Source organism: Syzygium oleosum, unplaced genomic scaffold (genome assembly GCF_021117445.2).
Source record: "Syzygium oleosum isolate NSW1041296 unplaced genomic scaffold, Sole_v2.1 Sole_v2.02, whole genome shotgun sequence".
NCBI classification, from domain to species: Eukaryota; Viridiplantae; Streptophyta; class Magnoliopsida; order Myrtales; family Myrtaceae; genus Syzygium; species Syzygium oleosum.
This window is the reverse complement of record NW_026607486.1, coordinates 5,335,494-5,356,831: the sequence shown is the minus strand read 5'-3', so window position 1 is coordinate 5,356,831 and position 21,338 is coordinate 5,335,494. Positions and strand designations below refer to the sequence as shown.

At 39.3% G+C, this 21,338-nt stretch overlaps 2 protein-coding genes across 3 annotated transcripts; one reads left to right on the top strand and one right to left on the bottom strand.

The window, feature by feature from the left end:
- The first annotated feature begins 278 nt into the window (after positions 1-278).
- On the top strand, positions 279-15,617 carry LOC115665637 (stromal processing peptidase, chloroplastic). Of its 2 annotated transcripts, XM_030587488.2 has the most exons (25): positions 279-550; positions 1,484-1,724; positions 2,772-3,007; positions 3,224-3,422; positions 3,863-3,910; positions 4,193-4,300; positions 4,386-4,574; positions 4,828-5,124; positions 5,646-5,747; positions 6,188-6,322; positions 6,627-6,851; positions 7,808-8,011; positions 8,107-8,277; positions 8,637-8,786; positions 9,839-9,976; positions 10,176-10,403; positions 10,487-10,639; positions 10,792-10,918; positions 11,721-11,850; positions 12,633-12,753; positions 12,845-12,925; positions 13,093-13,194; positions 13,340-13,490; positions 14,229-14,375; positions 15,212-15,617. In XM_030587488.2, exons 1-24 carry the CDS (start codon positions 387-389, stop codon positions 14,318-14,320), a joined length of 3,792 nt encoding a protein of 1,263 aa, XP_030443348.2. In that variant the 5' UTR covers positions 279-386; the 3' UTR covers positions 14,321-14,375; positions 15,212-15,617. The 2 variants fall into 2 exon arrangements, with proteins under 2 accessions (XP_030443348.2, XP_056162823.1); XM_056306848.1 differs by lacking the exon at positions 4,828-5,124 and having other exon boundaries at positions 280-550.
- Positions 15,618-16,250: 633 nt separating this feature from the next.
- On the bottom strand, positions 16,251-21,017 carry LOC115665672 (uncharacterized protein At1g76660). The gene is made up of 3 exons (XM_030587524.2): positions 20,473-21,017; positions 17,717-18,905; positions 16,251-16,838 (listed from the first exon to the last, which is right to left on the bottom strand). The coding sequence occupies exons 1-3, from the start codon at positions 20,515-20,517 to the stop codon at positions 16,630-16,632; spliced, it is 1,443 nt and encodes a 480-aa protein (XP_030443384.1). The 5' UTR covers positions 20,518-21,017; the 3' UTR covers positions 16,251-16,629.
- Between the last annotated feature and the right edge of the window lie 321 nt (positions 21,018-21,338).

Genomic DNA, 21,338 nt, shown 5'->3' with positions numbered 1-21,338 from the left:
AACATTTTCATATAATTTATGGACTAATTTAAATATGCATTAATAGTTTATGGACCACATTAAATAAATTAAAAATTCAGGAATGACATTACATATTGAACAAAAGTTTTAAAACTATATTGTATATCTGATTAAAATTCAAAAACTATTTGTGTGGTTATCCCATCAAGCGTTGGATGCGAGCCCATCCTATGTTAAAAACAAAAAACTCACAAATCTTCAACGGGCAGGAGCGAAAAAAATTATCCGGCCAAAAAAAAAAATAAATATCAGAAAGGCTTTGCCTTTGGCTCCAAAGGCTTTCCCCTTCACAAAGGAGAGCATAACCAACCAAAACCAGACGAAGGCAAGGACCATTGGAGCCGAGCTCGCAATCGCAACGGGCAATGGCCGCCTCGACCTCCGTCGTCCCTAGCCTCCCCCAGATTCGTCCTTCCAGGGACGACAGATTCTCGGTATCGGGGCTCCACCCGTCGCCGTCCCGTCTGGCCGCTTCCGCCTCTTTGACCCGGCTGAATACGCGCTGCCAATCCATCTATGCGCCCAAGAGGTGCCCGTTCTCAACCCCTTTTGTTTTGATTGTCGAATTCGAATGCCTTGGTTTTGCTTCGAGAGTTACTCGTCGATGCCGAAACTGGAATTGCCAAGTGTGAAGCTGGAGTGATCTGTTCTTTAATCCATTCGCTGATTATTTTTTAGCCAGTCGGTATGTGTATTGCTTTGCTAGCTGAATTGAGCTGAAAGATGCTGCAAGCCGATGACTGAAACGTTGATACCGGATGAATTCGTCCATGCGCTCGCCGTATACTCATCGTATACGACAATAATGCTATCGCCACTTTGGAAAGTCTTGTTCATACGCTCATAAGTGAGACATAGGTCGACCCTGGAAGTAGGATCGAGTTTCGCAGTGTGTTTTGGTGTTTCTTGTATTTTCTGTTAATTTTCTGTTTCCACATATCTTTGTCCACCCTGTAAGTCCTATGATGTTTTCCTTTTTCTCTGCTTATGATTGTTCCTTTTCTTTTCCCGTATTCTCTTGTTATGTATATACGTTTATGATGCACCGTGTTTGGGAAGCGGAAAGTTGTCAGTTATTAGATATAGTAAAGGAAGAGATAAGACGTGATGCTGAGATTGAAATTGCACCACTTTGGATGATCGAATATTTGGAGTTAATAAATGATTGCCTGGCTTAGTCTTATTGTGGGATGATACTTTGAGAATCTACTCGTTATGAAGTTTATAGCAGAAGAATCGACGAACATGAATGACCTTAGAAATCTGGCGCAGAAGATAATGAAAATGGTTGTTTTCCTCGATCTTGTGTGCACATTCTTGATTCTTATTGTACATATAGCCATGTCAAGTTTTCTTTCCTGTATGTTTGTTTGTTTTGTGAGATGCAGCTTTTTTCGTGTGGACATCCCGTACTTCCCAACTTGACCCATTTATTCTTCATTTGTGGTTGTTTTGGATATAGATGGCCATTTGATGTTGTACATAGATGTTCAACTTATCAAAGAAAGAATGATAATTGGAGAAGGAGGTCTTCCGTGTTTAGTAGACAAGTCACCAATCTACATTCTACCCAACTGCACAATTGTGTTTCATGTTCTCTTAGACAGCGGAAAGGTCGCCTAAATAGCCGAGGATCTATAGCAAGAGCATTCACAGACAAATCTGCTTTTCACTTGTCCAAACTATCCCTCAACAGTGCCTCAGTAAGTTGCTGTTACTATTTAGAGCTTGAGTATCCTGCATTTGCTTCCTTTGTGAATATATTGATTGTACCATTCATGCGCACACAGGTGCTTATACCTACCATAAATCTATTGATTGGTTACCAAATAGTGAGGATCTTGCTGAATATACTTGAGGTTCTAGTTATGTAGGCTCCACTATGACTGATCTCTGTCTCGTTGCATTGACCTTAACATCGCGATTATAGCCTTGCATGTTAAGCAGTTCAAACTTAGCTGAGAGATGCGGCCTTTTTGGTGGTCTTTGCAAAATGAGTTCTGTTTGAGAAATTCTGAAGTTCTCAGCTTAATGTGCTTATCCAATATGTTGTGGTACTTACTTTATCAGCAGATAGCTGACTGTACTTTTTGAGCATCCTTAGCCATTATACACGGTGAGCCTAATAACTGTGCAAATGATTTAATGAATATATTTACGTCTAGCAGTTAATTCTTTTTCAGGTTTTTGTAAGAAACTCGTTATGCCTACCCTTAAGCTAGTCATAGTAACTTTGGTGGCAAGTGTTGTAGCAATTTTGGGATCAGTGTGCAGGCTCGATTTGTGATGTGATTGTATATGCAAATCTGGCTCCATTCAGTATGCTTTTGATGTATGATTCTGTCTTTGTTACTTCATATTTTTGTACGTTGTCACCTTTATTATTTTCTGCGGTTCTTTTGATATTCAGCAGGATATCGAAGTAGCCAGAGTTAGCCAGGGGCCATATGTTCATGGTTTCCCTCAAAAGTCCATTTTGAATGCACGCTAGATAGAGTGAAACTGGTGATCTTTGTGGAAGTAATTCCTGAAGGGTCTAGCATGGAGGATGGTCATATCATTAAGTCATTTTGATATTTTGAGCTGTGTATTTAACTTGAGTGCACAGAATATTTGGCTGATTGCTTAAGCTTGTTTTTTTAATTTTCAGTGATTTTTTTAAAATAAGTTCACTTGTGATGTTCTCTTGCACTTCTTTTTATCAAAGGTTCTTGCATACTGATCATGTTTCATATGGTTACCCTGTAAAGCATGTTCGTGTTCCATGTGCAACTGTGGGTCCGGAGGAGCCGCATGCTGCTAGTACAGCATGGCCAGATGGTATACTCGAGAAACAAGATTTCGATTTGCTAAATTTTGAAAGTGAAAGAACAGAGTTAGAGCCATTTTTGGGTTCCAAACTTCCGCCTCACCCAAAGTTGTACCGAGGACAATTGAAAAATGGCCTCCGCTATCTTATTTTACCAAATAAAGTTCCTCTGAATAGGTATAGTTCCTCTACTATCGCAATGCTTATGCATCTGATTGTTCATTCGATTCAAGTCCTAGAATTCTTCACCTATTCACAATCGTTCATTGTGGTATCATAACTTGGATATATGATAATCAAGAGGTCTTTGCCTGTATTACATCCATTGTGACATCTGTGATGTCAGAGATCTGCATGTTACATCTATGTAAGCAAAATGTTTCGGTATTTTAGGTTTGAAGCACACATGGAAGTTCATGCTGGATCCATTGATGAGGAAGATGATGAACAAGGAATTGCACACATGATTGAACATGTTGCATTTCTCGGAAGTAAGAAGCGTGAAAAACTCCTTGGGACAGGGGCTCGATCCAATGCTTATACTGATTTTCATCATACAGTGTTTCACATCCATTCACCAACTAGTGCAAAGGTTTGTTGTTCGTGTCTATGCCTGTTAATATGATCTATGTATATATGCTCCAGTAGTTCAACTTTGTGGGTTCTCATTTCTATGCTTGCCTTTTGAATAGAAGTTTCCATATTTCTGAAATGTTATTTCTCACTAATACTGTGATTCTGTTATCCACTCTTTTGATGCATGTGCTAACACTTGTGCTTATGAGTTCACTTTTCTTGCATATGTCAATATCTTCTCTTTGTTGTTGGCATACCTGTTTTCGTCCAAATTACGTAAAGAAAACTTTACTGAGCTTGGCTATGATCTTTCAGATTGTGCTCTTCATGTTCGATTTGTGTCATCGTCCTAATAAGATTATGTTTCCTTATTTGTTGCTTGCAACATATTATTTGGTACTATTTGCTGTCGAGCTTTTCTGCATATACTAAGTGCCAATGGCTTTTCTTTTCCAGGACTCTGGTGAAGATTTGCTTCCATCTGTACTGGATGCTTTGAATGAGGTGTGGAAATTAGTGTGTGCTTTATTTGACATCTCCACCGATCTGCATCTCTCTAGCAAACCTGTTTTCTGTTACTTAATATCTTTGTGATGTTAGCATGACATCTTTTATCCTCTCCAACCTCTACTCTTCCTAAGTAGGAAAGAGAAAAGGTAATAAAGGTAGAGAAAGAATGCATGAGCAATCTAGTTTATTATCCCATCCTAGTCGAGAATGATAAGTATATACTGATGTCAGTTGAGACTTTTTTCTCATCTTCGGTCAACCTCTATATGCATACAGATAGCTTTCCACCCTAAATTCCTTTCTTCAAGGGTCGAGAAAGAGCGTCGTGCTATCCTTTCGGAGTTACAGATGATGAATACGATAGAGTATCGTGTTGATTGTCAGGTATGTCAACTTCATCAAAGATGTTCAGAACTTATGAGGAATCTCTCTTTCCCCCTTGATATTTTCTTTGTTCATTTGATTACAGTTGTTACAATATCTTCATTCCGAGAACAAGCTGAGCCAAAGGTTTCCAATTGGATTGGAAGAGCAGATTAAGAAATGGGATGCCGATAAAATTAGGAAGTTCCATGAACGGTGGTACTTCCCCGCGAATGCAACCCTATACATTGTTGGTGATATTGATAACATCTCAAAGACAGTATCGCAGATAGAAGTATGCTTCAGATATACCCAACATGCTATTAATTTATCCTTTCCTGTTGGCATTATTGTTGTATCCGTTCCTTTCTTTGCATGGAGATCTTTCATTTTGGTACTTCCCCTCTAAAAGCCGTGCATATATCACAATGGCAATTCTCTGTCAGGCTTTTCACCCACTTGACTGTGATGATTGTTACCTTTTAGTGGAAAATTGAGCATTAGTCCTATGTTAGATCTGCTAACTTGTATTAGTTGCTTCAATATAGGCCGTCTTTGGACAAACAGCTCTGGAAAGTGAGACACCACCTGCACCAACACCAAGTGCGTTTGGTGCAATGGCTAGTTTTCTTGTACCGAAGCTCCCAGTTGGTCTCTCTGGAAGTTCATCTCATGATAAACCGAGTACTTTAGATCAGGCTAAGGTCACTAAAAAGGAAAGGCATGCGATTCGTCCTCCTGTGGAGCACGATTGGTCACTTCCGGGAAACCTTACTGATATGAAGGCTCCGCAGATATTCCAACACGAGCTGCTCCAAAATTTTTCAATTAACATGTTCTGTAAGGTTTGGAATTCCATCATGCAGCTGGTCCTAATCATCTTGCATCCACCATAATTTGAACGAAATCTCCTATTTCTCAACAAATCACATTCTCTCTGTCGCTAGATTTGATTCATTTTTGGTAAAATCTGATGGGATGTCTTGGGCCCGCTGGGTGCGCATGAATTCAGTCGTCAATTTTATTTTGTCAGTGGTAGCTCCTAAATTTTTCTGATGAAGGGAGAATGCTGTCCTATTGAGTGTACTGACATTGATTGTTGATGAAAGATGACGTAAGGAGTCACTCCCTGTGTCAAATTTTAGGAGTTCTAGTTACTTAACTAGAGGAGATGGACGAATTGCGGTGTTGGTTATGGAACAATACATTCACTCTAGAATTGATGTATTGCAAAGATAATATCTTTGTCTCATCTAGATCGATTTCTCGATTGACTTCACTCTTACTGTGTCCATCACAGTTATTGGGTTTGGAAGATGGACTTGGTTACCTATTTTAAGCACTTTTGTTAATGATTTTACTGCAGATTCCTGTGAGCAAAGTTCAGACATACGGCGACTTGCGAAATGTTTTGATGAAAAGGATATTCCTATCTGCTCTGCATTTTCGGATTAATACTAGATACAAGGTTGTTTTCTTCCCTTGTATCATTTGCCATTTGAGTTTAGTATAGAGTTATATATCCCCTTCAGTTTAGCTTTTGCTCTTTCCTTCCTTTTATCAAGTAGAGGATCTCTGAGTTTTATGACAAAAAATCTATTGAATCCTTAACTGGATTGAGGACCTATATCTGGTGATGTTTTGTTGTCACCAAATGTATTTGTTTTGATGTTTTGCTTTTCACCGAACAGTTGGCATTCTTAAGGTCAGTGTGCAGCCTTTTGATTAACGCTGTTTTGCCCACGGACGTTCTTTTCCTTTTATTTTACAATTTTTTTCCTCCTAGCTTCCTAAATTAGAGCACTTGATGGTAGATCTTGTAATAGTTACACTATGTATACCTGCGGCATGTTTCTAGAAACTTTATGCACTGAAAAGTCTTTAACTGACACTTCTATTTTTCTTCAGAGTTCTAATCCACCCTTCACCTCAGTTGAACTGGATCACAGTGATTCTGGGAGAGAAGGATGCACAGTCACTACTCTTACTGTGACTGCAGAACCCAAAAATTGGCAGAGTGCCATTAGAGTTGCTGTTCAAGAGGTTTGTTATTATGTCATTCTCAATCTATTTGCTAGTGGCATTGACTGGGGATTCTAGGAATTAAGAATAGAAATTACCATTCTTTTGGTTTGATGACATGATTTGACATTCTAATGCTTTTACATGAGTCTTCTTTTGGTCATCTCTTTTGCTGTGTATTTCTCCAAAGCTTTTTGTAAAGAGAAACTTTTATACTCTCTAGATGGCGATGATTGTAACTCCTTTTGATCACGGCAATGTTTTACTGCATTTCTCTCCTTTGCCTTTCCTGGGTGTAGTATGTGATATAACTTTTTGGGTTTAGGTTCGACGGTTGAAGGAATTTGGTGTCACAAAAGGTGAACTAACCCGATATATGGATGCGCTATTGAAAGATAGTGAACAGCTGGCAGCAATGATTGATAATGTGTCATCAGTTGACAATTTGGATTTTATCATGGAGAGTGATGCATTGGGCCATACTGTAATGGATCAGAGGCAAGGGCATGAGAGTCTGGTTGCTGTTGCTGGAACAGTTACGCTTGAAGAGGTAATTTCTTTCAGATCTATCTGTAATATCAACTACTATTCTCATGCCTAAAGATGTGAATTTTTTATCTACTAGTAGGGAAGTTGGTCTGAAATTTTTTTGGGGAAGTGAGGATTTTGGAACTTATGATAGTTTACGGTCTCCCTTCTCCAAGGGCATCAAACAGTGTTGTTGGATACACAAAAGGAGATTCTTTTACCAGCCACTTTAAGGCAATACATTTTTGTGGGATCATGTTGATGTTTACACTTTGTTCACGTTAAACATTGGAAGTGGTGGACTGATAATGCTTATCTTATAAGCTAATCTGCTGGGTGCTTTTATGGGCAGAAAAATTGTTCTCCTTTTCTCCGCAAGACATGCACAATTGACGATACACTGGCTTTCTATCTGTTAGAAAGTCTAACAAAAAAGCTTAAGCTGATAGGTGGAGGAGGAGACCACATGAATATAGAGAGCATTTATGACCTGTTGTCAATCGATATGGGATAATTACTTCAACACCCCCACTCACGTGTAAGCCTGATTGTGAGCGGCACGTGAAATTTTGACTACGCACGTTCACATGGAATTTTTGACCATGCACATTCGCGAAAGGGATAACACTTGGCTTTGATACCATGTTAGAAAGTCTAACCCAAAAGCTTAAGCTGATAGGTGGAGGAGACCACATGAATATAAAGAGCATTGAGGACCCGTTGTCAATCGATGTGGGATAATACTTCAACACTATCAATAGTGGGCCTTTTTCTGCTTGAATGGCTCATCTGATTTGAATGATATGTAGACTGACAGTTCACTACACTTATTCATGTTGATTAAAATTACCTCCTGCTCATCCTAAGTACTTTACTTTTTTGATATTTTGATATAATTTGTATTATAAAGAAATGTTAATCTACATTAATTTCTCATTTTCTTTAATATTTTTCTTTCGTGAAAATTGTGAGATGTAGGTCAATGCTGTGGGTGCAAAGGTGCTAGAGTATATTGCTGATTTTGGAAAGCCTACTACACCTAACCCTGCGGCAATTGTTGCATGTGTCCCCAAGAAAGTGCACATAGACGGAGTTGGTGAAACAGAATTCAGAATATCACCAAGTGAGATTATTGATGCTATGAAAACTGGTCTGGAGCAACCTATTGAGCCTGAACCAGAGGTATCTATTATCAGAGAACTTTTCTTCTTTTTGCCTTTCAAATTTTTGTTGATTTACAAGGTATTATATCCCTGACTTGATCTTTATTTCTGCAGCTTGAAGTACCAAAAGAATTGATTTCTTCATCCCAGTTGCAGGAGTTGAAGGTGCAGAGAATGCCATCCTTTGTTCCTTTAACTCCACTTGCAGGCATTTTGAAAATTCATGACAAAGAAACTGGGATCACCCAGTGCCGTCTTTCAAATGGTATTCGTATAAATTACAAGGTAAACTTGGTTCCTTGGGTTATCGTGGTTATTTTTCCTCAGTCCCATGGATTCTTGAAAAATGTGGCATTTGTATATTTGTTTTATTATTTCTAACTTCGAAACCAAATTTTCTTTGTTCATCGTCTTCTACTACCTCTTGTAATGGTTGAAAGACATGATAAAAGACCAGTGGTGCACATAATTAGACTTGTGGTAGAACGCTTGGAGTTTTCCTTCTACATATAACCATACCTCCTTGACTTTTCATTCATAATTCTGAAATCTTTCTAATATTTATGATAAGATCAAATATCACCTTTGGGGAACACAATCCTGGTGGCTTTGCGTGTTGTACTCACTTCCTCACTTGGATACAGATTTCACAAAGTGAATCCCGAGGAGGTGTGATGCGACTCATTGTTGGTGGTGGAAGAGCGGTTGAAAGTTCTGATTCAAGAGGAGCAGTCATTGTGGGTGTGCGGACTCTGAGCGAGGGAGGTCGTGTCAGTAACTTTTCGAGGGAGCAGGTGCGTGTTAAATACAGCAACCCTTCCTCAACCACTGGCAGTTCTGTGAGGTGGTTGGTGAAGACGTAGGTTGTGTTGAGTTTACTCCAATCCTTGAATGAAATTGACTGGTTGTAAAGCGCTTGGGAAATGATTGATACCTTCTCTTTGGCATACATGTTCAGTATGTCTATTGACTCCATATTTCGGATATATCTCGATAAAAAGTTTGGTTGTACTTGCACCTGCAAAAACTTCAAATTAATGAGCAAATTTAATCATTCTAAAGAAGCTGTTTTTGATCCAGCTGCGACTTGTGGATTTTTCATTTTTCTTGCTTGAAGATTTATTACAATGCAAGAGACTAAATATTGCTTATTTTTTCATTTACAATGCTCCACAGCAGGTTTTGCTCATTTCTTGAAAATATGTTGCACTTGCTGCTTGAATTAGCCTTTTGACCTATTCTTTTGTCGTCCGACCTGTAATTACCTTTTATTGCAACTAATTTGAAATGTTCTTTCATGCATGCACACAAATTTAGGAACATGTTAGTATTCTGCTATAATCATTTATACAGGTTAAGGACTTCAAGTTTTCATTTCCTCATTTAGAGAGATGATTGGATACTTATTGCAAAACATCCTGACTTAGCTGTGTGGACAAAAAATGGAGCAAGAAGAGTACTTCATATGATGCATAATGTGTTGTTTTGATAAATGAACTTGCATTTTAAGTACAGAATTCTATTCAGAGCCCCATACAAGGAGTTAGAAGTGAAACTTATCAAAGAAATATTGTCATCTTAATTTCAAAGAAGAGAAAAATAAGAAAGAGCAGTCTAATATGGTGTACTAGTTATAGGACTTTTTGAGAAGAGATGGCAGGAACTTTGATATGTTCCACTGGAGATGATTATGCTAAGGGTTTAAACATCAGGTGGAGAATATACTCTTTCATCATTTACAAATGGAAATCCAGTTATTTCTATCCTGAAAAATCTATTTGGGCTTAAATCCTTGTAGACCATTAATTATCCTCTAGCTCTGCCTAATTTAATATTCTTACTTCAGGTGGAGCTTTTCTGTGTGAATCACTTGATAAATTGCTCCTTGGAGTCGACGGAGGAATTTATCTCAATGGAGTTCCGTTTTACTCTCAGAGATAACGGCATGCATGGTGCTTTCCAGTTGCTTCACATGGTACTTGAGGTAATGTAGTCGTGGCCTTTTTTTATTGTGTCATGCAAAGTTGTTGGTTCTTTCTTCGATATCTTAGACATAGTGCAAAAGTGAGTGAATATCTGCACATGCTGGCTGCTGCTATAATTGATATGACTTACAATGTGTAGTTACCATGTGATGTTGTTTTCTTCTATTCACAGTTGTAATTGTGGTTGCTGAATTGCAGCACAGTGTATGGCTGGATGATGCATTTGATAGAGCCAGACAATTATATCTATCCTATTATCGGTCTATCCCTAAAAGTTTAGAGCGCTCAACTGCTCACAAACTAATGCTGGCCATGCTGAATGGAGATGAGCGATTTGTTGAGCCAACACCCATGTCATTACAAAATTTGACCTTGGAAACTGTAAGGGATGCAGTCATGGATCAGTTTATCGGTGATAACATGGAGGTTTGTAGTTTTTACCTGTTAATTTTGTTCGTATGAGGTCTGCAATGAACAGGTCTCATATGGAATTCCTATTACTTGTGCAGGTTAGTATTGTTGGGGACTTCTCTGAGGAAGAGATTGAGTCTTGTATTCTTAATTACCTTGGAACGGTCAGATCAACCAGGGGATCTGGAAGAGAGAAGCAATTTGAACCTGTACTGTTTCGGCCATCTCCATCTGATTTACAGTCTCAGCAAGTGAGGAACAGAGCTTATGTACTTTCATTTCATTGATGGATATGGGATGTTGTTTTGTTTGAATGATCTGCAATATTTTGATATGCCTTTAAAGTATTTTACTCTAAAATATGCTAATAGTTTATTCTCTAAATGTTTCACCCTTTTATCAGGTTTTCTTGAAGGATACTGACGAGAGAGCATGTGCATATATTGCTGGCCCAGCACCTAATCGCTGGGGTTTCACTGTCGAAGGCAAAGACCTTTTTGAGTCAATCACTGAAATTTCAATTGGCAATGGTAAGTTCTTGTGTGTATAAATATTTGTATGGATGTGTTAGTCCCTAGCATCAATTAGATCAAATAGGATAAAGAAAACGGGCTTGAACTTTATTTGGAAGCTTACGGAATATGGAAGTGGTACAGCTATATGAGGTCTGGACTCCACTGTCGAGTATTTGCAAAGAGTTGACTGGAGACATGGTAAAAACACAAATCCTGTCATCTGAAGCCAAAGTAAGCGTCATCGGATATTTTGTATTATAAAACCTTACTGGATCATCCTCATTACAAAATGCCTGTTCAAAAGCAGAGCCAAGAAGATGGTAACTCAATATGCATTGACCACTGTTCTATTTGATATTCTATCGGAAGAAAGTCGTGTGTTGTGCTCCTATTGTATTGTAGTATTTGAAGTATATGTTAGTTGTCCTGTCCTGTACTAACCAACCTTTTGTTAAGAAAAGAAGTAACGACACTTTCAGAAATATTCAAAATAACAGATTGTGCCAATTTTCAATATGCGGAGGAATTTTTTTGCGTGTAAGCTTCACAAGGAGCTGCACAAGTATAGTGGGTTCATATGCATTTACCTGTAGAATAGTCTCAATTTTGGGGATTACATAACTGGCTATTGAGTCTTCTAGAATAATTTATTAAAGATATGTATTATATTCTCTTTCTGACAATGTTACTCCCGTATTGCCCTTCTATAGTTGCTTGCAACAAAGTAGTGAATTTCTCATGTTTTTCTTTGGAACTTCAGTGAGGAGCTTGTTACATGTTAATGACATTAACTATAATTGGGTGTGGCTCTTCACAGATGCACAATCTCACCCGGAGGAAGAATCTGCGGAGAAAGATGTTGCTAAGGATATGCAGAGAAAACTTAGGAGTCACCCGCTTTTCTTCGGCATCACCATGGGTCTATTGGCCGAGATAATTAATTCAAGGTAAGACTTTCCAAGCCACTTTGAGTCTATTCAAAAAATAGTTTGGCTCTAACTGAAGTCAAGATGAGAGAAATTCTTTTGACATGGTTTGACAGATGAAAAGATAGCTTAAATATGATTTGATAACAAGATGCAACCCTATGATGAAGATGACAGTAAAAGGATGGTCAAAGACCTAAAAATGCTAGATTTTTTCGCTTCAAAAATATTTCGAGAACTGGGGTATTTTAGTGAATTTGGTATTGGACAAGTACGATGGCGAAAAAAAATAGCCGCACCACTCAGTGAAAAAACACAAGTTTGGTTGCTCTTGTTTTAGAAGAAAGATTGGAGTACTTGAAGAATAGGGAGGGTCTAGTGTTAATTGAATCCAATGATGTAATATAATGGATGTAGCCAAGCTCACTTTTTTAGGAACTTAGTTTGGTTGTTGTTGTGGAGGCAAAAATTGGTATCTCTAATGGAAATCTGTATATGCAAATATAGGTATTTTTGGCTTATTTGGCCCACCTTGGAGCATTAAGTTATTGTTTTTTTTTGGTAAGGGAGCATTAAGTTATTGTTTGTGACTGCTTCTGACGATCTGTGGCTAGGCTGGCTTAAGTATGAAGTGATAGGCAGGAAGCATTACTTTTGTGCATCAGTAATTGTTAAAACCATCCTTTTAGACTATGTTCTCACATTTCTTGTATGTCACTCTTGTTTATGATTACAATGTTTCACACTGATGATTTTAAATACATCTGTGGGTGATTTGAAAATGCTTCTTTTGCTTCATGCAGGCTGTTCACAACTGTCAGAGACTCCCTTGGATTGACATATGATGTATCGTTTGAATTAAACCTGTTTGATAGGCTTGAGCTTGGATGGTATGTTATCTCTGTAACATCAACTCCGGCCAAGGTATGGGGATAGCTAACCATTTGTCTAAATATGATGCTTTGGAGCTGCTTTATTGTGGTATCCTTACAACCACTACTGATCGCTACATCAGGTGCATAAAGCCGTTGATGCTTGCAAGAATGTACTCAGAGGTTTACATAGCAACAAGATTGCCCCGAGGGAGTTGGACAGGGTGAGATGGCTAGGGGAATTCCCATAGTGTTTTAGAAAAATGATTTGTCACTAGATAGTAATTGTACATGAAGACACCAATGAGACAGATGGTTATTTCTCAAAGTGTAAGATTGATGTCCAAGTGTAAAGGCATTTTGGCTCATTCAATTTGTGCTTCCGATGCAGGCAAAACGGACCCTTTTAATGAGACATGAAGCGGAAATCAAGTCCAATGCCTATTGGCTTGGATTGTTGGCTCACTTGCAAGCTTCTTCTGTTCCAAGGAAGGTAAGGCGTTTTATATCATTATTTTCAGTCCAACATCTTCAAATGGTTGGCTTTTATTATTATTAATGTGCTGATTTATTCACATTAAGCTAACTAAGAAGGCAAATAGTGATTTGACATATTTTCCCTTGGTCACATGGTCCAGGACATATCATGCATCAGAGATCTTACTTCACTATATGAAGCTGCCACTATAGAAGACATATACCTTGCGTATGATCAGTTGAAAATTGATGAAAGTTCATTGTACTCTTGCATTGGGATTGCCGGGGCACAGGCTGGAGAAGAAATTATCGGTAAGCAGTCTTGTTCCCTCTCCTTTTATTTGTTTTAGCATTTCCTTGGTGAAGATCTTAGGGAGGTATCCTTTTGTTCATGTGCCGTTTTAATGCTATTCATATATAAAGTTACTTGGTTAGTAGCTACCACAGAGTGAACAGGTCCAAATAAGAGTGGGGTTGGACCGTGAGTTTGAGTCAACAATTGAAAAAGTTCCTTTTCTCGCTCTTAATTCACTTATAAATTCAGGAACTACAGTCCTAGTTGAATCGAAGATCGTGGAATTATGCAATTACTTTTAGATACCATATAATTAGGTATTATATGAGCAGGCTCGACAAGACCCTTCAGCTTCTTTGATTTCTTGAAAACGAGAAATGTGACCTCAGTTGTGCAAATGAATACATGAAATAGCTCATTGACTCGAAATGAAAGTTAACTTTCTGGAGCAACCTTATCTAGCAGAGAAGAGGATGTTTTGTTTCCTTTTGCCCCAGTGGTAATTCTCACTCGAGCATCCGTACTGGCACTTGTGGCTCTCTGTTTTTTCCTCTTTTTCTTTTCCTCCCTGGGGACTGAAAGGGGGGAGGAGGGGATTTAATCTGGTGGACATTGAGGAGAAAGAAGACTTTGGGGGTTGGGTCGGCCATAGGTTCACTTAACTTCATTGGCCTGGTTAAGAGTCATTGAATTGTCTATGTTTCTTTTAGCATTTTATTTAGTCTGTGAGATAAACTGATGTTGCGTTTTTGCAGCTCCGATAGAAGAGGGAGAATCTGAGGAAGAGTTTCCCGGAGTCATTCCCATGGGGCGTGGTTTATCTACAATGACACGACCGACAACATGATGACCTTGCACCACACTGTGTTATTGTTATGTACTGGTGCATATGGAATTGACAGGTATTTTGCCCTGGAAGTGCATGCTTTGAGTCATTCTTAACGTGTTTTACAGATGAAGATTCCTTTTGAGTAGCTAGTATTATATCTTTCACGAACATGATTACAAGATTGACCTTAAAAGTTTGACCACATTAAACAGAGTTCAGTCAGTTTCAGTCTGTCACATTGAGGAGCTTCAGGGTCTATTATTAAACAAAGGGTGGCCAAAGATGACCTTATAGACAACTCTGACCACTCCTGTGCCAATCTTTACCTTTGACTACTGTCGGGAGTTATTTAAGAAGATGAACCGGAAGTAAATCTTTTTCTGTCAACCACTAGAATGTTGCTTCTCTTGCTGATTAGAGATGTAGAATCCTTTTCCATGAGATTCCTCTGAAGTTTGATATTACAAAGCTTGCTGTTTGGAGGATTAAAACTAAACCTTCATTTATTTTTACATTGACTGCCTAGACTGTTCCCTCGCAGTTTACACACCCGTGAGATGTGATTCAACCCTTTAAGTTCGAGTGTCTTCTGCCATAACCTGATCAACAATTCCCTTTATATACTCTTTCAGTTCGAGTCCTTGTGTTTTCACTAGGCAATGTACATATGGAGACGCTACGTCATTTATGAGTTCTTTCCTTAGCATCTGAAGAGATATGGTACAGAAACTAGTAAATGTCTTACTGGATTCATTTAGTGAAGATCATTTAATGGAAAATGGCTCAGTCAATGATGTATCTTCTTTATATGAGATCTCCATTGTTGCTACTCTAGTATTTTTTTCCCCTGCCACCACCTCGCTGCATTCAGACATTTGTGTCTGTAATAGTATACTTCTTCCATTACAGATGAGCACAGCTGCCAGGAGGAAGAAGAGATGATATCGTGGTGTTTTAATTGGAAGGCACAATAACCAAATTTTTGCCCCTCGCTAGTGTTCATAAAAGCTTCTCTGTGCTGCCCGTCTGGACGTGGCTGAGTTTGAAGTGCAAAGCAACACGCAATAGTGTGGATTTAGATGATTATATCTAGTTTTCTTCAATCATGTTGGTCCCTCACCATTCTTAGCAGTTTCATAGAAAAAGCTTATATTTGATTTTGTCAAACGATGTATAATTTATAAACAATAGGAAGATCGTTATGGCTGAGCGGTGCATTTCTCTTTTCCTTTATTTCTCTTTTTGGGAATGAAGGTCATATCTGGCTCTTTGGGTGTATTGTTCGTATGCTTAATGCAATTTTTCTCACTTGCAATCCTCAAGTCTCACCCCTTCCCAAGGAGAGTGCTGTGTGCTGTTATAGTTCAACTAGCTCCATCATGTCATATGGTTCACACATGTCGGTCGAGCCATTTGGAAAGCGGAAGATGAAATGAAAACCTCAATGACCACACTCATTACACCAACGGTACACCCGGCCCCTCAGCAGCTGCACCCAGGCTCTGATGCTTGGAGATGGGTTGGTTTGTAAAAGAAGAAAAGCTTTGTTTTGTAGTAGCATCAAATTTTGTGAAACAAATGGACCCTAAAGTTGATAATTGCATATGCCCAGCATGTTAAATGCGAGTGATATTTGAGGCAGAACCAGTGGTTCAACTCAGTAAATCAATCGGCAGGAAAAGTTTCGGCACAGAGACTGAGTCAGGATCAAGCCAATTTATCTTCATGACAGTCTGCATGTTCCCGTGAACAGAAACACAAGCAACAGGACTTTATGTTGAGATAAAACATAGGCAGCAATCAATAACTAGAATGCAGATATTCATTGGGCACATCATGAAGAATACCCGATACTTATATTGTGGGACTTTTTGTCACAAAGCCCCCAAGAAACAGAAGAAACGAGTACTCATTGGAGGAGTGCTTTCAGATAGCCAAACACCAGATATAGTAAAAGAGATTGAATACAGGATTTGAAAGCCACAAATAAAAAAACAAAAGAAGGTTATTAGAGCAAATGATCTTTGCTCTCGGCCAGACTAACACTAAGATTTGAGCCAAGAGATGCAAATTAACATGTTTTTGTGCACTTACATCACAACTTGACAAAATATGTATCATCTGATGCATCCCTATGTAACTTGTACAGAAGATAAACTAGCGAATCATATAGAGCGCGCGCACAGAAATAAGATCAAGCACAAGAGACAGAGGTCGGAGCATTCCACCTACCAATGCAAGAATCCCAAAGAGAATCAAGTGACAAAAGAAGCCTAAAATCTTGACACTAGTTAACTATGAGCAGCAAATATCTTGAAGCTCAGTCATCAGCGACGCCATGCTAAATCTCTTCTTCCTTCTCTTAAGCTTCTTCCTCTCCTATACTCGATCTCAGCATCCGAGCTAGACAAACCTGAATAGTACTTTCGACAACTTCTGGATGATCGCATCCTCCAAAGAATATTCTCATCGTCTGTGTGGTTAATGGGCGTACTCAATCCAGATGCATCCGAGCTTGGCTTCCACTGTTTCCGTTCTGAGATAAACGAGGGGAAGGCGTTAAAAATTGCAGGTGTATCTATGGGTACAAGAAGAACATAAGAGCTAATGTTACATGAAGATCGTTCCATCGGCAAAGCTAAATATACAACATGGATTCTTGCAATTAGTTGGACTCTGACCAAGTTCAACTGACATTAAAAAGGACATCATGAATTGGACACGGTTGCTTTCATGTCCAGAAGCAACATTTCTTCGCAATCTGTTGAGTTCACCATACAACATGACTTATAACTATCCTTGCTCACCTAATGCATGTCATGACTCAGAACCAAAAAATTCCTTCAGTGTTTTACAAACAAATGGCAGGTTGTTGCCTTCTTACAGAGTGTAAGCAGCCAGATCATGGAATATTGGGTTTCCACCTAATCTAGATGAGATGGTAACACCTTTACAGTATATCCATACTGATACAGATGACAAGGAAGCATTTGGGTACGTAAACACATGGCCCATAGAAAAATGAATACAGCTCAATATTACTTTTTTTTAACAAAATTTGTAACATTTTTTTTATTAAGATTCTCCAAACAAATCAAATGAAAGAGCAGCCCCATCTAAGACTATGCCTTACTGGAAGAACGATGAGTTGGGAACACTTTTACAGTACATCCGTTCGATACAGATGACAAGGAAGCTTTTGTATAGGTAAACCCATGGCCCGCAGAAAAATGAAAACAGTTCAATTTTACGTTTGTTAACCAAAACTTTGCAACATTCATTCATTAAGATTCTCCAAACTAAATGGTATGGAAGAGTAGCCCCATCTAAGACTATGCCTTACTGGACGAACTTTAGCTGACACAGATGGCATGAGAAATGAAGGATATTGTAACGTAAGAACAGTGACTTCACCTGTATGATTATTGCAAGAAGATGACACTTCAAAGCGTGCATCTCTGGTAAAGGGATCTCGTTCAACTCCAAGACTTCTTGAAGTTAGCAATGTGACATGTGATTTCTCTGCCTTTTGTTCTTCACCTACCAAAACAGGCTGTAGAGTCTCCCCAGTAGAAGATTTATTGGAGGCAAAAGGAGTCATGCTGAAGGAATCGTCCATTGGATCAGAAATCTCCACATACTGGTTCGTGGTAATCATTTCATCTGCACTGAACCCAAAGGATGCTCTATAAGCTTCCATTTCGTCAGCATCCTGCATGGGACTTCTATTGTTTTGCCGATTCTGGTATCCACTGCTGCCATTATAAGCGACATCTGAATCCTTAGAAACACTTAATCTGCCACCAGTATGAGGGAACGGAGGATTACGATCAAGATAAAATTCAGCAAATGTAGCTGGGCAGAAGAAATTAGTATCGTGAGTGGCTGCAGAGGCGCTTGGATTGTCATGCCCGTATAACCGGTCAGAACCACTCCCTTGATACTTCCCACTTCGAGGAGAAGCCAATGGGTCCCACTGCGGAGGGAACTCCCTTTCTAGAAAAGATGATGATAACCCACCACTGGATATCCTCGAAATGGGTGATCGCAGACTACTGGAAGGACTTCCAGCGTAAAGTGGATAATTCGCCTGAAGATCATTCCCAGCAAGGTAACTGCTCCTATCGGCACCTTTGAGGCCCCTTGAAGATGAAAGAAACTGCGCGTAAGGAACATCCGGTGAGGAGGGTGTGGTTAAATGGGCCAACTCTGGCGGAGGAGTGAGAGGAGCAGTTGATGGCTCAGTTGTGAAGGTTGAGAAAACTGGAGGAGAAACAAGTTGTGTTTCGTGAGCATAGGGCCCCGTGGCAAACATTGCGGATGAAGGGCCACCAGGTGAGTTGGCTGATAAAGACAAGAAACAACTAGGTGATTGAGCTGTTGAAGGAAGAGCAGAGTTTGTAAAGGATGCTGGTGAAGAAGGAGGTGCAAGAAGAGAGGGAACTAGTGCTGTTTGGTTAGCCAACCCAATGGCTTGAGGTCTGTTTGGCTGGTTTGCTGCAGCATTTCCCTCTGGACTACGAGATGCAGGAACTATACGTTTTCCACCTTTCTGAGAACTAAAACAAGAAAAAGCACCAAGGCATCCTCCCCATCTCTTTCTCTGTTCAATATGTCAGAAATTAAGTATCTCAGATTTCTCGACATCAATATATTCCGAATTAAAGAAAACAGAAAGCAATGCAGAGGAAAGAAGGGCCAACTCTAAAGAGTTTCCTTCTGTTACTAAAGTAGGCTCTGCTTTAAGTATAAGACCTGACGAGGTTTGTCTTGCGAATTGACAAGAACCTTTTTGTTAGTATACTTCAAGAACATGAGCAGTAATGGACTTGAGAGTTTTTTCGACATGTGAAAAGGTGCTGCTGCCACAGGCAGTACTAGAATGATATGACTATTGCCATGCCAGGTCAAAAGTGACATGTCAAAAGAAAAAAGGTACATAAAATGAAGATTTCAGAGATAACCTTACGATTAGAAAGATGATACGCAAAAGCATTTATCAAATAAATTTATGACAAGTCTAGATGTATATAGCTTGTAGTGAGACAGGCGCTGAAGATTTTCTCAATGAACTTTGCGGGGAATTAGAAAATAATTTGCTTTCCAAAATATCTTGAACGACACATTCTGTTAAAAATTTCATTATTAGTGCTATATCCTCATTCATAAACATCAAGTACAGATATATCCTGTAGTGGATCAGAAGTTCATAAATTAACAAGATTAATATTAAAAAACCTTCCAATATTGGAAAAATGTTGCTACTCTTGCTGCTTAATAATGCACAATTTTAACTAGAGGCAGTCAGAACTTCTCCCGTAGAATCTCAGCTCTTACGAAAGGTTTTATAAGAAGCTTCACATAACAACAAGAAGCAGCTTTTCTACCGACCACACCCATGCTTTGAAGTAACCTTCATGTCTATAAATAAAATAAAAAATAAAAAAACAGAGGCTGGATAGAAGCTGAATGACAATATGTTTTAACTCCTTAAGGGGTCCATAGAATTCACATCATCAGTTGACTTTGACAGCCCAACTCGATCATTGCCCAAAAAAGGAACAAGTTCAACATAAACTTTGACCGTGAAGGTGTTGCTATCTAAGGAACTGTATATACTCACAAGTTCAAAATCAATAAACTTGCAATTAGATAAGATAAAAAAAAAAAACTCCGACTATTTGTGCGTTGCGTTCCATAAAAACAGCAGTGCCCAACTCCAATTTCTTACCCAAGTGGCCTATTTCACTGGATCTGAAGATAAAATTCGACAACAGGAGTTGATATCTGATTCATACTACGTCTTCATCAAGACTAAGAGGCATACCCATGTTATACCCACAAAGCAATTTCTTCATGAAAAAGAAAGGACAGGCGAATAAAGAAAACTAAGCGAACATTTCGTCTCAACTTTACTTCTAGCAGCTGTAAAATCCATCTTTCAATCACTTCTTAGCGTTTTTCTGAAGTATCTACTCAATAGTCTGAGAACTAGATCTAAGGGAACATTGCACATGCTTGGACCCGTAAAACAATGAGCAAAATCAAGCACCCCAAAGAAAAACCCAACCCAGATCTGACCCAGATAGCCAATGCAATGCCGCGACAACAAACGAATGAAAAAGACATCAACTTTCTCAAAAAGAAGAGGAATTCTCAAACGTACGTACCCGTTCTTGCTGCTGCTGAGGAATTCTAATCTGCTCGGAACCCATCCCACTCCCCCGCTCAGCCACTCGGGTAACTCGACTCACAGACTCGCTTCTATCGAAGTGCAATCACAGCACGTCCTTCTTATCCGCGCAACAGCACAAAAAAAAAAAAAAAAAAAACGAAACAAAGAAAAGCGCTTGCTTTCGCTCGCAGCAGCTGCTGCTGCCACCGCTACAGCGACGCCATCATCTCCGAGCCTCTCACGGAGTTCGAGCTCAGCTCGAGAATTTGCTTCGTGGGTATTGCGAATGGATCACACACGCACATCAAGCGCACGAGATCCTCCGGCTAAAGGCTCGAACGGAAGCGGACACGGAGTGGGATTTTGTCCGAAAGGGCAAACGGGGGAACAAAGGAACGATGGGTAGTGAGAGAGAGAGAGAGAGAGAGAGAGAGATCGAAGAAAGAGCATTGACTGGAGTGTACGACGACGATCATGTTTAAGGGGAAGATAAAAACGGGGAGCGTCGTGGAAGCACGAAAGGAAAGGCCTTTTGATGGGAAGGAAGTCGCAACATCAAAGGACAAAAGCGAAAGGGTCTCTCCCCAAGTGCGTGTGCGTGCGAGCGAGCGAGCGAGCGATGGGCGAAAGCACGAGACGGAAGAGATTTTCCTTTTGTCAAATGTGTGTAGTTTTCTCTCAATCTTTCCCTTTCCTTCATTCATTCATTCATTCCCACTCCTTTTTTTCTTCTTTTCCTTTTCTTGGTTTTTTAAGGTGTGTTTAGATAAATATAATTATTGCGGAACCTGAAAAAAGGAGCCCCGAAAAGATGAATCTGGACCTGAGCAAAGTCCTTAAAAGGCTCAAGGAGAGACGGGA

Excerpts from the sequence above, each read along its gene's own strand:
- LOC115665637 (XM_030587488.2), top strand. The coding sequence starts at position 387 with ATGGCCGCCTCGACCTCCGTCGTCCCTAGCCTCCCCCAGATTCGTCCT. Across the intron at positions 4,301-4,385 it reads AGTATCGTGTTGATTGTCAG|TTGTTACAATATCTTCATTC; the intron begins GTATGTCAACTT and ends ATTTGATTACAG. Across the intron at positions 4,575-4,827 it reads AGACAGTATCGCAGATAGAA|GCCGTCTTTGGACAAACAGC; the intron begins GTATGCTTCAGA and ends GCTTCAATATAG.
- LOC115665672 (XM_030587524.2), bottom strand. The coding sequence starts at position 20,517 with ATGGGTTCCGAGCAGATTAGAATTCCTCAGCAGCAGCAAGAACGG. Across the intron at positions 18,906-20,472 it reads CTCAGCAGCAGCAAGAACGG|AGAAAGAGATGGGGAGGATG; the intron begins GTACGTACGTTT and ends CATATTGAACAG. Across the intron at positions 16,839-17,716 it reads TTCTTGCAATAATCATACAG|AACGGAAACAGTGGAAGCCA; the intron begins GTGAAGTCACTG and ends CGTTTATCTCAG.